Source organism: Oryzias melastigma, linkage group LG5 (assembly GCF_002922805.2).
Source record: "Oryzias melastigma strain HK-1 linkage group LG5, ASM292280v2, whole genome shotgun sequence".
Taxonomy (NCBI): Eukaryota; Metazoa; Chordata; class Actinopteri; order Beloniformes; family Adrianichthyidae; genus Oryzias; species Oryzias melastigma.
Window position 1 is genome coordinate 37,096,593 of NC_050516.1, and position 12,244 is coordinate 37,108,836.

A 12,244-nucleotide genomic window follows, 5' to 3' on the forward strand; every position below is an offset into this window, starting at 1 on the left:
ATTACAAGAAAAACCTCGAAAAACTAAGAAAAACTACGATACAAAGGAAGAGCTGCTGAAAAGGCAGCCGCCTCCCGCAGCGCCAGGATGAGAAAGAGGAAGAGAGAGCATCTCTCAGGTGTTTAGGACCCAGTATCATGACCTCAGTTTTCTCTGGGTTCAGGAGGAGGTAATTAATTGTCATCCGAGTAACAACAGCATGGCTAGCTGGTTTAGCTTCCATTGAGCTAAGACGCGCTTCCAGCTGTTCGAGCCTGGACAGCAAGTCTGATATCAAGCCACAGTTAACACAACGACCATTGTCTTCATTAAATGAGGCGGGATCCTGACTAAACATATGACAAGTGGGGCAGGAAAGAGGGCTCGGAGCCGAAGAGGTAGAAGGCATCCTGCTACAACAAGCGCTGGTTTACGCTCACCCAGAATAGCGGTCCGGGTTAGGAGGGATTTCCGGGCTCGGTAGTCGCTGCTTGCTGGGTAGTGGGCCGTCGTTTGGTGGTTAGCTGTGCTGGACTGGATGCTGCTCCCCGTGCCGTTGATCGCCGCTTGTCGAGGTCTGTTTGCTAGCCACGCGGGGCCAGATCACGTCGGTCTCCACAAGCTTGCGAGCTCCGCCGTAGCGTGCTGAGCCAGGTGTGACTGCTCTGCTGCCTCAGGCGTGGCTGCTCTGCTGCCTTCAGCAGAAACAATAGTTTCAGTTGAAACTATTAAGATTTGTTGCACTGTGGACTGCTGTTTATCTAGTTCAGGACCCCTATATTCAAATGAACTCCTTTTATATATGTTGAGTCCAGGTTTGACTGAAGTTTCCTCTTAGCTAAAGGCAGGTAAATCACCTGTGCTGTTACCATTGAAGAAGTTTTTGCTCTGTTTATTTCACAGATTGAACCAGTCCAACTGTAAATCTCTCCACTACTGTCAAATTGATGCCAGGCCAAGCAGCAGCAGTCGGTCAAGACCGTCATCCAGACATCTCTATGACTCCCACATCACACCACCAACCCTCCTCCCCTCCTACTGCAGCACACAGCTCAGGTACACCTCAGGTGGAGCTCAGGTACACCTCAGGTGGAGCTCAGGTACACCTCAGGTGGAGCTCAGGTTGAGCTCAGGTACACCTCAGGTGGAGCTCAGGTTGAGCTCAGGTACACCTCAGGTGGAGCTCAGGTACGCCTCAGGTGGAGCTCAGGTAAAGCTTAAGTAGAGGTCAGGTACACCACAGGTACACCTCAGGAGGAGCTTAGGTAGAGCTCAGTTACAGCTTAGGTACACCTCAGGTGGAGCTCAGGTAGAGCTCAGGTGAAGCTTAGGTAGAGGTCAAGTACACCTCAGGTACACCTCAGGTACACCTCAGGTGGAGCTCAGGTAGAGCTCAGGTGGAGCTTAGGTAGAGGTCAGGTACACCTCAGGTAGAGCTCAGGTGGAGTTCAGGTGGAGTTTAGGTGGAGCTCAGGTGGAGTTGAGGTGGAGCTCAGGTAGAGCTTAGGTAGACCTCAGGTGGAGCTCAGGTAGAGCTTTGGTAGACCTCGGGTAGAGCTTAGGTAGAGCTCAGGTAGAGGTCAGGTGGAGCTCAGGTAGAGCTCAGGTTCACCTCAGGTAGAGCTTAGGTAGAGCTTTGGTAGACCTCGGGTAGAGCTTAGGTAGAGCTTTGGTAGACCTCGGGTAGAGCTCAGGTAGACCTCGGGTAGAGCTTAGGTAGAGCTCAGGTAGAGGTCAGGTAGACCTCAGGTGGAGCTCAGGTAGAGCTCAGGTTCACCTCAGGTAGAGCTTAGGTAGAGCTCAGGTAGACCTCTGGTGGAGCTCAGGTAGACCTTACCATGTTTCAGAAACTCAGTTGATTTGTGGTTCTTTCATTGATGTTCAGGTTGGAGAAAACCTCCCATCCCGTCCGTCAGCGCAGTGGGAGTCTGGAGTCTCTGTCTCAGATGACGATGGAGAGCAAAAGCCCGCCTCCATCCTTTGGCGTCTTCCCGGCCCAAAGGAGCAGCAGCACGGAGGTCCTGGATGACGTCTCCTCCTACACCAGCCAGTCCAGTGTCGAGTACAATGCTCCAGCTAGCTCCGCCCACCGACGCGGCCACAGAAAAGACATTTACAACAACACTGGCAGCATGCCTAATCTGTTGGAGTCAGAAAGCCTCTGGTACCAGAACCCCCCCCACACTCAGTGCCCCACTGCCTATTACGTCACAGGCTATCCCAGGTACAGAAAACCTGAACCGTACTCGCCTTACGGCGAGTCAGAGAGATACTGTAGTTACTACCCACATTACCACGCCACACAAGGACCTCATCACAGTGACAGCATGCACAGTCACTATGCTTCCAATGACACGGACGGGGTTACATACAACACTTATGGCTCCTTGGGGCCAGCAGGGAACCATCCTCCATTCCCCAGCAGCATGCAGCCGTCTAAGAGCTTCCAGAAGGCTCTGGTGGCTGAACACCTGAAGGGCTGGTTCCAGAGGAACGCCACGCAGAGACCAGGAGCACACTACTACGACTATGATCGAGTCTCCCAGCAGAGTCTGAGGTCTCAGCACTCAGCTGTGGTCTACGCCCAGAACAACAGGAACGCTCCCTGCTCCTCAGGTTCGTATAGGATCAGTTTTTAGCAGAAACCTCCAACCTCTCCTTACCCCAGCTATATCAAACATGGACGCAATGTTGGAGAGAAAGGGTTTAGTTCTATGTATTCTAAAGTCTATTTGCTGGTCCATGTCTTGCAGTGTCCTTATCCTCAAATGGAAACTGGAACGCCTACAGGAGTGACGGTCCTTCGTTAGACCAGCTAAACTCCTCCTACTTTTACAATGCAGGCTCCAGCAGCCTGTCCAACCACAGCAGGTGAGAGGAGGAGAAACTAGGTCCAAACGTATGAAATATCACTATGCTAGAACGGAGAATAATAGAGATACTGGCTATCAATAAATGGGATTTTACCTATTATTATTACCAATCATTAATCAATTCTGGCTTTAGAGTAGAACAGAACAATGAAAACAGTGTTTTTGACATGTTCTTGTAGCATTTTTCTCATGGAGAACATAAATGAAGAACGTTCAAATTAAAGCTGAATTTCTAAGGAAACTATCTTACCAGCAGTATTGGCTCATCCATCCAAAGGATCAGGTGTCCCGATCACCTGTCCCGATCACCTGTCCCGATCAATAGTCTGACAGTGAATTCCAGCGTGGTCGACCACGTAAACTGATGGAGAGAGGTGAGAGGATGCTGAAGGTCAAAGAGGTCATAGACTTTCTGCAACAGAGCTCCGACCTTCATGTGACCTTCAGATCACTCCAAGTACAGTACACAGCTTCATGGAATGGTTTCCATGGCAGCAGCTGCATCACAACGTGCAATGCAAAGCGTGGATGCGGTGGTTAGAGCACGCCGTCACTGGACTCCAGAACAGACGGAGGCCGGCTCAGGATGATGTCATGAAATGGGCGGCACCCTTAAGGAGTGAAAGGCGGAGCCTATTATTTTACTTCCGGGTAGGAAGAGTTCACAAAAATAGCTAATATTTCATAAATGTCTTTGTTTATTCATGCTCCAAAGGTAATATATGATCATGTATTTGGATATAGTTTAGATTTTTTAACGTAAACTCTGCTGGTCAGTCAGTTGAACGTTATGACGACTGTCATTTGCTTTGAGGTTTTAGAATAAAATTATAGGAAAATATTATTTGCATAATAATTTGTAAGATGTTATAGTTTTTATGTATGAACTACAATCAGCAGCTCCAAGTCTCTCTGCTCTGCTCCATTCTGATCATCCACTGTCAGACAAACAGATCCACGGACGTCTTTGTTGAAGTGGAATCGGGATCAGGACTGTACAGCTGGATAGAAATGATATTGCTTTCACTGCCCCTCATAGCGCTGAAACCAGTGTACCAGTACTCGGAGACTCGCGATCTGGTATTCTGGAATTCGAGTACAAATATTCGCGATGACCAAGATCACTGATTCGCAATCTTTATAAAAATAGTAGAGTGTACTGAAATATGGAGGCATGATGTACTTATTTATCTGAAATGCAGAATAATGTTGGATTTTAAATTTATAAACTAAAATGAAGCTGAATGAGCAGTGCTACTGTCACAGGAAGTAAACAAGTCTTCAAAATAAAGTGTTGGTGAAGTTTCCTGCTTTCAAAGTAAAACTAATGAGTATTTTTGTGGTTTTTTCTGTTCAAAAGCTGAGACTGAAGTTCCACTCACCAACAGACTAAACTCTATCCATATGGAATCATATATTACCTTTGGAAATCCAAAAATGTATTTTACTTTTTCCTTCCTGAAATTACGACGACTGGATCTCTGAGGCTCCGCCTTTCACTCCTCTGTGACATCATCCTGGAGCCGGCCTCGGCAGTGTTCTCTCTGCAGGTCCTCAAGAGGAAATCCTTCTTCTCAGAGTCGATGCTAAAATGAAATACTGGGGAAAGTCTGTGTATGCTTGCTGGGGTGGAGCTGGCAGCACAGACTCTTCCTGGAAGGGGCTGTTCCTCCATGTTCACACGTATGAAGACCCAGTCCTCCTCTGGGATTGGAGGGGCTGGTGCTCAGAGAGCAGGTTCTAGAGCACAGGTGTCAAACTCCAGGCCTCGTGGGCCGGTGTCCCACATGTTTTCCAACCAAGCTAACATAGAAGCTCCTTATTGGCTAAACACACCTGATCCAGGTAATCTGCTTCAGATAAGGCAGGATTTCTGTAAAACCAGCAGGACGTCGGCCCTCGAGTCCTTGAGTTTGACACCCCTGGTTTAGTTCAGAGAAATGTGAATGGATCAAAATATGGCTTTGGGGCTGTTGTAGTTAGAAATTAACATAATAATGCACCAGAAAAGGAGATTTTACTGTTTTCATGTTAAATTCTAGTTTGTATTTGGAAGTCTTTGAGCCCCACAGAAAATCCAGATGATTGTTTGTTACAGTAGCCTCTGTTTGTGGTTCCACAGGTCAAATGTTTCTGTAGTTTCTCTTCAGGTTTGGGATTCTGGCCCACTCCTCCTCTCAGATCTCCTCTAGAGCAGTCAGGTTTCTGAGCTGTCACTGAGAAGCAGAGTTTGATGTTCTGTTGGGTTTATGTCTTAGACTGGCTCGGCTGCTCCAGAACCTTGATCTGCTTCTGACAGATCCACTCCTTGGTTCTCCTGACTGTGATTGTCATGTTGGAAGATCCAGACACGACCATCTTCAATGTTCTGACTGAGGGAAGGAGGTTGTTCTCCACACAATACAGGACCACGCTCATCCTCTGCCCAATACAGTGCAGTCATCCTTCCCATAGCATGATGCTACCACCCCCAGGGATGATGTTCTTGGAATGGTACTCGCCATTCAGTTCGTCAAAAGTTCTGTTTTGGTCTCATCTGATCACATGACTTTCTCCCATGATCCTCTGGATCATCCAGATGATCAAACTTAAGGCGTTCTGGACATGTTCTGGTTTAAGAATGATTTCAAACCATGACGTCTGAGTGTATCACCAACAGCAACCGTGGAAACGGTTCCAGCTCTTTTCAGCTCAGTGACAGCTCCTCTGTGTAGTTCTGGGCTGATCCTCACCTTTGGTAGGGTCACTGAGACCCCACCAGGTGAGATCTGTCATGGAGCTCCAGTCTGAGGGAGACTGACAGTCATGTTTAGCTTCTATTTCCTCATAACTGCTCCAACTGTGGATCTTTTTACCCCAAGCTGATTGATAATTGCCCCGTAGCTCTTTCCAGTCTGGTGGAGGTCTACAGTTCTGTCTCTGGTGTCTTAAGACAGCTCTTTGGTCTCGGCCTTGTTAGTAGTTGGAGTCTCACTGATTGTTTGGGCTGGACAGGTGTCTTTATGCAGCGAACCACCTCAAACAGGTGATCCTGGTTTAGGATCATAGGTGAAGGTGGACTATTTAAGGTGGACTATTTAAGGTGGACTAACGGGTCTGTGAGGGTCAGAGTTCTAGCTGGTAGACAGTTCAAATACTTATATGCAGCATTAGTATACAATTGAAGTATTTAGAATATCCACAACATGATTTCCAGATTTTTTTTCAAGGATTTCTCTCTCAGTGAACATGAACCTGAAATGAAAATGTCCAACCCTCCATGATTTCTCAGAGGGAGAACTTGTAAAATCACAGAGGTTCAAATACTTGTGTGCCTTTCTGTAAATAAAACAAATTATTTGCACATTTAACAATAATAAAATTTCCCTGAAGTTCTACAGGAAGTTATTCCAAGCTGGAGTCTTGTGGAGTTAAAGTCTTTTTTATGTTATTTTGTTTTTACAGAGAGCTGATAATAAAATGTTCTGGAACACTTTTATCACGGGAGGTCATGTGATTCTATGTTGCATTTATCACAGGAGGTCATGTGATTCTATGTTGTATTTATCACAGGAGGTCATGTGATTCTATGTTGTGTTTATCACAGGAGGTCATGTGATTCTATGTTGTATTTTTTCAGGTCCTACAGAGACGTAAACCCCTTGGAATCCCACAGCAGCCAAATGCACTCCAGCTCAGCTCAAGGAGAGCAGATCTGCTGGCATGAAGACTCAGAACCAGGAACAATCGTCTAGCTGCTGGTCAGTGTGCTGGCTAACATCTGAGCTGTTGGAAGAGTTCACTATGAGTTTGTACTTTGCCAAATGAATTCCAACCTCAGAATATCAGGAATGTTGAATTTTGGTGACACTGTGTAGAATTAAAAACCCTTTTTGCTCTCAGAGGTGCCAACTTTTCCACACAATGCTGTTTAATGAACAGAAAACACCATTAAAAATGTTATCAGGTGCCCTTAAATAACCGGGACGCGTTTAGGAAACTGTACTTGAAACTCCACATCTGAACTGCCGTACAAAGATAAGGAGACGTAGTTTACCTCCACATGTTCCAAACAGCGGCCTGCAGTGGTTCCACTGTTAGCTGGAGTTAACAGACGTGGTCGTTGAAACAACCTGTTGGAGTTGCTGCTCGTGGTGGTCAGAGCATCCCTGATGGATGACGGCCGGATGCTTCCTCTCCTTATGGGTCATTACCACTCTTCTTGAATTCTTTGGCTTCTTTGATTGAACATTTCTTTTTCCCGCTCCATGATGGGATTGTTTGTTTTTCACTGGTCAGAATTGCTTTGCTTCAAGCGAGTTTTCCTTTATTCTCCTGTTCCTGTGTATTTTTGTGCTCCTCTTGCTGGTGTTAAACATTGGTCTTCTCCAGTAGAAGCGTTTCTGCCACACTTCAGTATCTTGCAGATATTTGTCTTTTCTTCTGGTTTGTCCTTAGAGTGAATCATACTGATGTACAGCTTAGTCATTGGTTTTAGGTTGAGGGTTTCTGGGATCTCTGCTCTGGTGTTCTCTGGATGTGTGAACTGGTTGTGGTTATAGATGTTCTGGGGTAAATAATAAAAGACATTCTTTTACTAAAAACAGAACCATAGCCACACAAACATCTGACTAACAGCAGAACCTAAGCTAGAAACGACGTAAACGCTCATTTGAATTTTGTGTGAAGTATTTTTGACACAAAGGACTCCATGAAGGAGGAAATGGATGCAATGTCATTCACAACATGTAGTGAAGTCCAGTGGAAAGTTTACAAGGAGAAGCCAGATGTACATGTAACAGCAGGAAAAGGAGCAACCGTCCAGGTGGAGGGATCCTCTCTGTCATAAAGGTAAACGGCGGCGTGCTGAGAAGCGTTTGTCTTCACGTGGATACGCTCTGAAGTTTACATGGAAATGTAAGGAAGGACTTTTTGTTGTAGCGTGATCTTTTTAAGGTCTAAAACTGATGTTCTGTATACTTGAGCGCTGGAAGCTCCATGCTAACCCTAGCAGTCTGTCAACGGTTGATGATGTCATCAAGTGAAAGTGACGTCTGAATTCAGAGACACGATGTTTCCATAACTGTTTGAAGGGTTAGATGAAGGAGAAGGAAAGAATTCGGATCGGCTCGCAGACTGTCGTAAAAGAAGCAGATAGTCAGTCAACAAGACTGTAAAATGAAGGATGGGGTTGGTTTGATGGGACGCTCCTCCTTAAAGAAGTCTGACCCGGTTCTGACAAAGACCTGTCAGGTTTGTTCTGCAGACTGTTCCATCAGAATCAACATGATCAATCATGACGTGAAACTGAAGAAGACTGCAGGAATAGAAACATGTCAGTGAATTACCACGTTCTGTTTGATAGATAAAGAAATGAACTCTGATTTTGGAAGCTGATTGATTTGACTTTCATTTTGTGTCAGTTATGTAAAAGTAAAGCCTTAATAAAAAACAAATCTCTGATTCTGCATTGAGGCAGCAGTCACACATGCAGGATGTCAAAGCATCAGTCGAATCTTCTGGACTTCTCTCCTCTTGAAACGTTTCAGCGTTCATCCATGAATGTCATCAGATGAAGAGAGTCTGGGACTGAACTTCAGGACTAATCTGAGTGATCCTCATGGATCAAATCTGAATGATCTTCATGGATAAAATCTGAATGATCCTCATGGATCAAATTTGAATGATCTTCATGGATAAAATCTGAATGATCCTCATGGATCAAATCTGAATGATCTTCGTGGATAAAATCTGAATGATCCTCATGGATCAAATCTCTGAGTGATCTTCATGGATCAAATCTCTGAATGATCTTCATGGATAAAATCTGAATGATCCTCATGGATAAAATCTGAATGATCTTCATGGATAAAATCTGAATGATCTTCATGGATAAAATCTGAATGATCCTCATGGATCAAATCTGAATGATCCTCATGGATAAAATCTGAGTGATCTTCATGGATAAAATCTGAATGATCCTCATGGATAAAATCTGAATGATCCTCATGGATAAAATCTGAATGATCCTCATGGATCAAATCTGAATGATCCTCATGGATCAAATCTCTTCAGTTTCATATTTTCTGAGGTCAGGACAAAAACTTGAACATGATTTATGAGGGAAACGTTCAACATATGTGTTCTATGTAAAGAGTCAATGAAGCTGTGGGTGGGTGGGGCTGTGTGGGTGGGTGGGGCTATGTCTCAGTCATGTGACCTTCATCCAGCAGCAGTGGGGGGTGACTGCCGCCTTTTCCATCTGCATTAATACAAAGATGGAGCCTGCAGAACTACAGCAACGTGAAACACAAGTCGGTGTTTTTGATGTTATTATTGACAGAAATCTGGAGAATTCTACTGAGTTTCATGATTTCATGTATTTAGTATTCCAGGCATCTCTGTTCTGAAGGAAGCTGCTGCTGGTTTCTTTATTCTGCTGACTGATGTGTAAATACTAACAATCTGTATTTTCTTATGAGTGTTTGTAATCTCTGCTTTATGGTGTTTGATAGAAGATTTTTGTGAGCCAGAAAACAAATAATATATTTTGTTCAGAATTAGTAAGCTGGTTCTTATTAAATGAAATCATTGTTTGAATAAAGAAAAGAAAATGTCTGTTTGTTGATTTTAGTTTGAAATCTGCAGTCTTCTGTAAAACCTTCATAAACTGGAGATAAAGATCTTCAAAATCTGGAGATCTTGGAGTGAAGATGGTCAAAGACGTGTATGAAAAATAAACTTTCACATCTTGATTGTCTGAAAACACAATGTAGGATCCCGGATCAACTTCTTTAGATCTCTACAAATACACAGCTTTGTCTCATCTTCTCTTAAAGGTTTCCTAACATTTCTATCAGAAACTCTTCTGGAGAAAATCTTACAGAGACTTTTGGAACCTTCAATTCTTTAATGACTAAAGAGAAACCTTTGACAGTGTTAAAAAATAAACGGGAGGAGGAACTCGGTCAATATTTCAGATGAACTCTGGGAATCTGTGTGTAACAAAATCCACTCATCTTCAGTCTGCCACCAACATAAAATGTAAAAATTCCACCGCTTAGACCGGTCAAAGGTGACACTTGATCCCAAAAAACCTGATATTATTGTTATCGCTTTCACTCAGAACCAGCCTCTCGATCACATTTTAGAGCTGCTCAAAATGAAAAGAGTTTTGAATTCATCTTTAATCCATAGATTTAAAAGTCCACATTGAACCTGCTGTGATTATGGTTATTTTGGAGTAATACCACCAGAACTCAAGGTACCGTATTTTCCTCACTATAAGACGCTCTTAAAAACCTAAACTTTGTTGAGAAATCGGCCGTGTGCTTTTTGGGTGTACCAAGTCCCCAAATCTGTCAAATGTTCCTGAGAAACTTTTGGAAGTCTCCACTCGATTGACTGTCGGATCATTTCTAGCTGACGCAGCAGCGGCGAGCGCTCGGATGATCACGCTGTGTTCATTCAGAGGGTCACGGGCGGGACACGGGGTGGTCAGGGGCAGGACACGGGCTGGTCACGGGCGGGACACGGGCTGGTCAGGGGCAGGTCAGGGGCAGGACACAAGCAGGTCACGGGCGGGTCACGGGCTGGTCAGGGGCAGGACATGGGCTGGTCACGGGGGGGTCACAGGCTGGACACAGGCAGGACACGGGCTTGACACGGGCGGGACACGGGCTGGTCAGGGGCTGGTCAGGGGCTGGACACGGGCTTGACCCAGGCGGGACACCGGCGGGACACGGGCAGGTCACGGGCTGGACACGGGCGGGACACTAGCGGTTCACGGGCGGGACACGGGCGGGACACGGGCGGGTCATGGGCGGGTCATGGGCGGGATACGGGCGAGATACGGGAGGGACACTGACAGAGATTCTGGCAAGTCGTGCTCCTAGGAAACAATGTGGTTGGCGGTAAAGTTGACCACATCTCAAGTTCCAGCAGAAACCCTTCTAGATCAATAAACCCATAAAGGTCAGCCAGTATTTCAGAGCTTTACCCAGCCTGCACCGTCACAGATTTTCGACCAGACCTTGCCTTAGCTAAGATAAACCACTTCATCATTTATACATTTACTGTATGTTTTAAACTTTTTTAAAACTGCAAAGTAATTTTAATTCATCACTCAATTCCATAATTTTACCCCAAGAACTGAAACATCTCACCTTATCATTAGTCCGAACTTTAACCTGTTCAAAATATTAAAGACTTCTGAAACTATTCTGACTAACCCTTAAAGTAAATAGTTTCTGTATATTTTTGGAAACTAAATGTTGTTTTACTCCATAAATAATTTCTAATGCCTATAGTAATAATGAAGTATAATGAAGTGTATGTCTTTTAAAGAATGTCCCAGAGCTCTTGTGTTTTTTATTAAAGTTACTAAACAAATCTTGAAGGAGAAAATCAAATTCTGTTTTTATTTATTGCTTCCACGTTTGGCTTTTCTCATTCTGTTCTTCGTTTTTAATAGTATACATACAAATAAAAAAATAAACCAATTTTCTCTACTTTCGCAATGTATTGTTTGTTTGTTTTCCTGATTTCCTTCAGTTTGAATGTTTTTTTCCTTGTTTCCTGTGTTCTTCTCCGCTCCAGCAGGGGGCGGTACTGAGCCCGGAAGTCGCTCTGCTAACACTAGAACTAGCAAGAAGGAGAAACTACTGTTAGTCCCCGATCCCCTTTCCCTAACCACGCCCTAAACGCGCGCACATGTATTACGTGACTTCCCTTTTGCGCCATTTTTTTTCTAAAACTTTATTACTCGCGGTGGTTGACAGTTTTAACACGATTTGCGGCAGCTGGATGATCGGGTAGCCCATTGAATCATTTATTTATTTAGTTAGTTTTTATAACTTTATTTTTTAGAACTGAAGACAGAACAAAAAAGAAACACAACATACTGGGGATTGTAAATACAGCTATGATGAGATGTTATGTTTTACAAAGGAATCATAAAATGTTTAAATATTAGATTAAAAAATCTTATTAATATCAACGGGAACGTTTATTGTTCCCATGCTCATATCCCAAGGTTTTTTGGAGAAAACTCAGAAATTGGAATAATCTTTAACTTTACATTAACCTTTTTGTGCCTCAGATGTATTAACATTTATGGAAAATTAATTCACAAATATTAATATTATTTTACTAATTAAGAAATGTAGTATTCATTGTTGTTAATAGAAAGATTGTAAACGTCCTGTTTAAAAAACAGATTAAAAATATACGATGTCTCATTAAAGACCATGAGATCCTTAAAAAGCTGTCCAGATAACCTTTGAACAAATCTCTGTTTGGTTATTGTTTCCTTCCTTTTTTATGTCTTTATTTTCGTTCTTACTGTAGTTAACATCTTATTTTTCTTAAGTATTTTGACCCCAGCTGTTCCTTTTGCATCAATCATATTGAAA

The 12,244-nt window shown here is 43.7% G+C and overlaps 1 protein-coding gene across 1 annotated transcript; it reads left to right on the plus strand.

Moving 5' to 3' along the window:
- Window positions 1–847: 847 nt before the first annotated feature.
- On the plus strand, window positions 848–9,449 carry frmd4ba (FERM domain containing 4Ba). Its single transcript, XM_024269694.2, has 4 exons — window positions 848–1,035; window positions 1,865–2,595; window positions 2,733–2,850; window positions 6,472–9,449. Exons 2-4 carry the CDS (start codon window positions 1,926–1,928, stop codon window positions 6,584–6,586), a joined length of 903 nt encoding a protein of 300 aa, XP_024125462.1. The 5' UTR covers window positions 848–1,035; window positions 1,865–1,925; the 3' UTR covers window positions 6,587–9,449.
- The last annotated feature ends 2,795 nt before the right edge of the window (window positions 9,450–12,244 follow it).

Coding starts and splice junctions, on each gene's coding strand:
- frmd4ba (XM_024269694.2), top strand. CDS start 1,926: ATGACGATGGAGAGCAAAAGCCCGCCTCCATCCTTTGGCGTCTTCCCG. Junction 2,596..2,732: donor GAACGCTCCCTGCTCCTCAG/GTTCGTATAGGA, acceptor CATGTCTTGCAG/TGTCCTTATCCTCAAATGGA. Junction 2,851..6,471: donor AGCCTGTCCAACCACAGCAG/GTGAGAGGAGGA, acceptor GTATTTTTTCAG/GTCCTACAGAGACGTAAACC.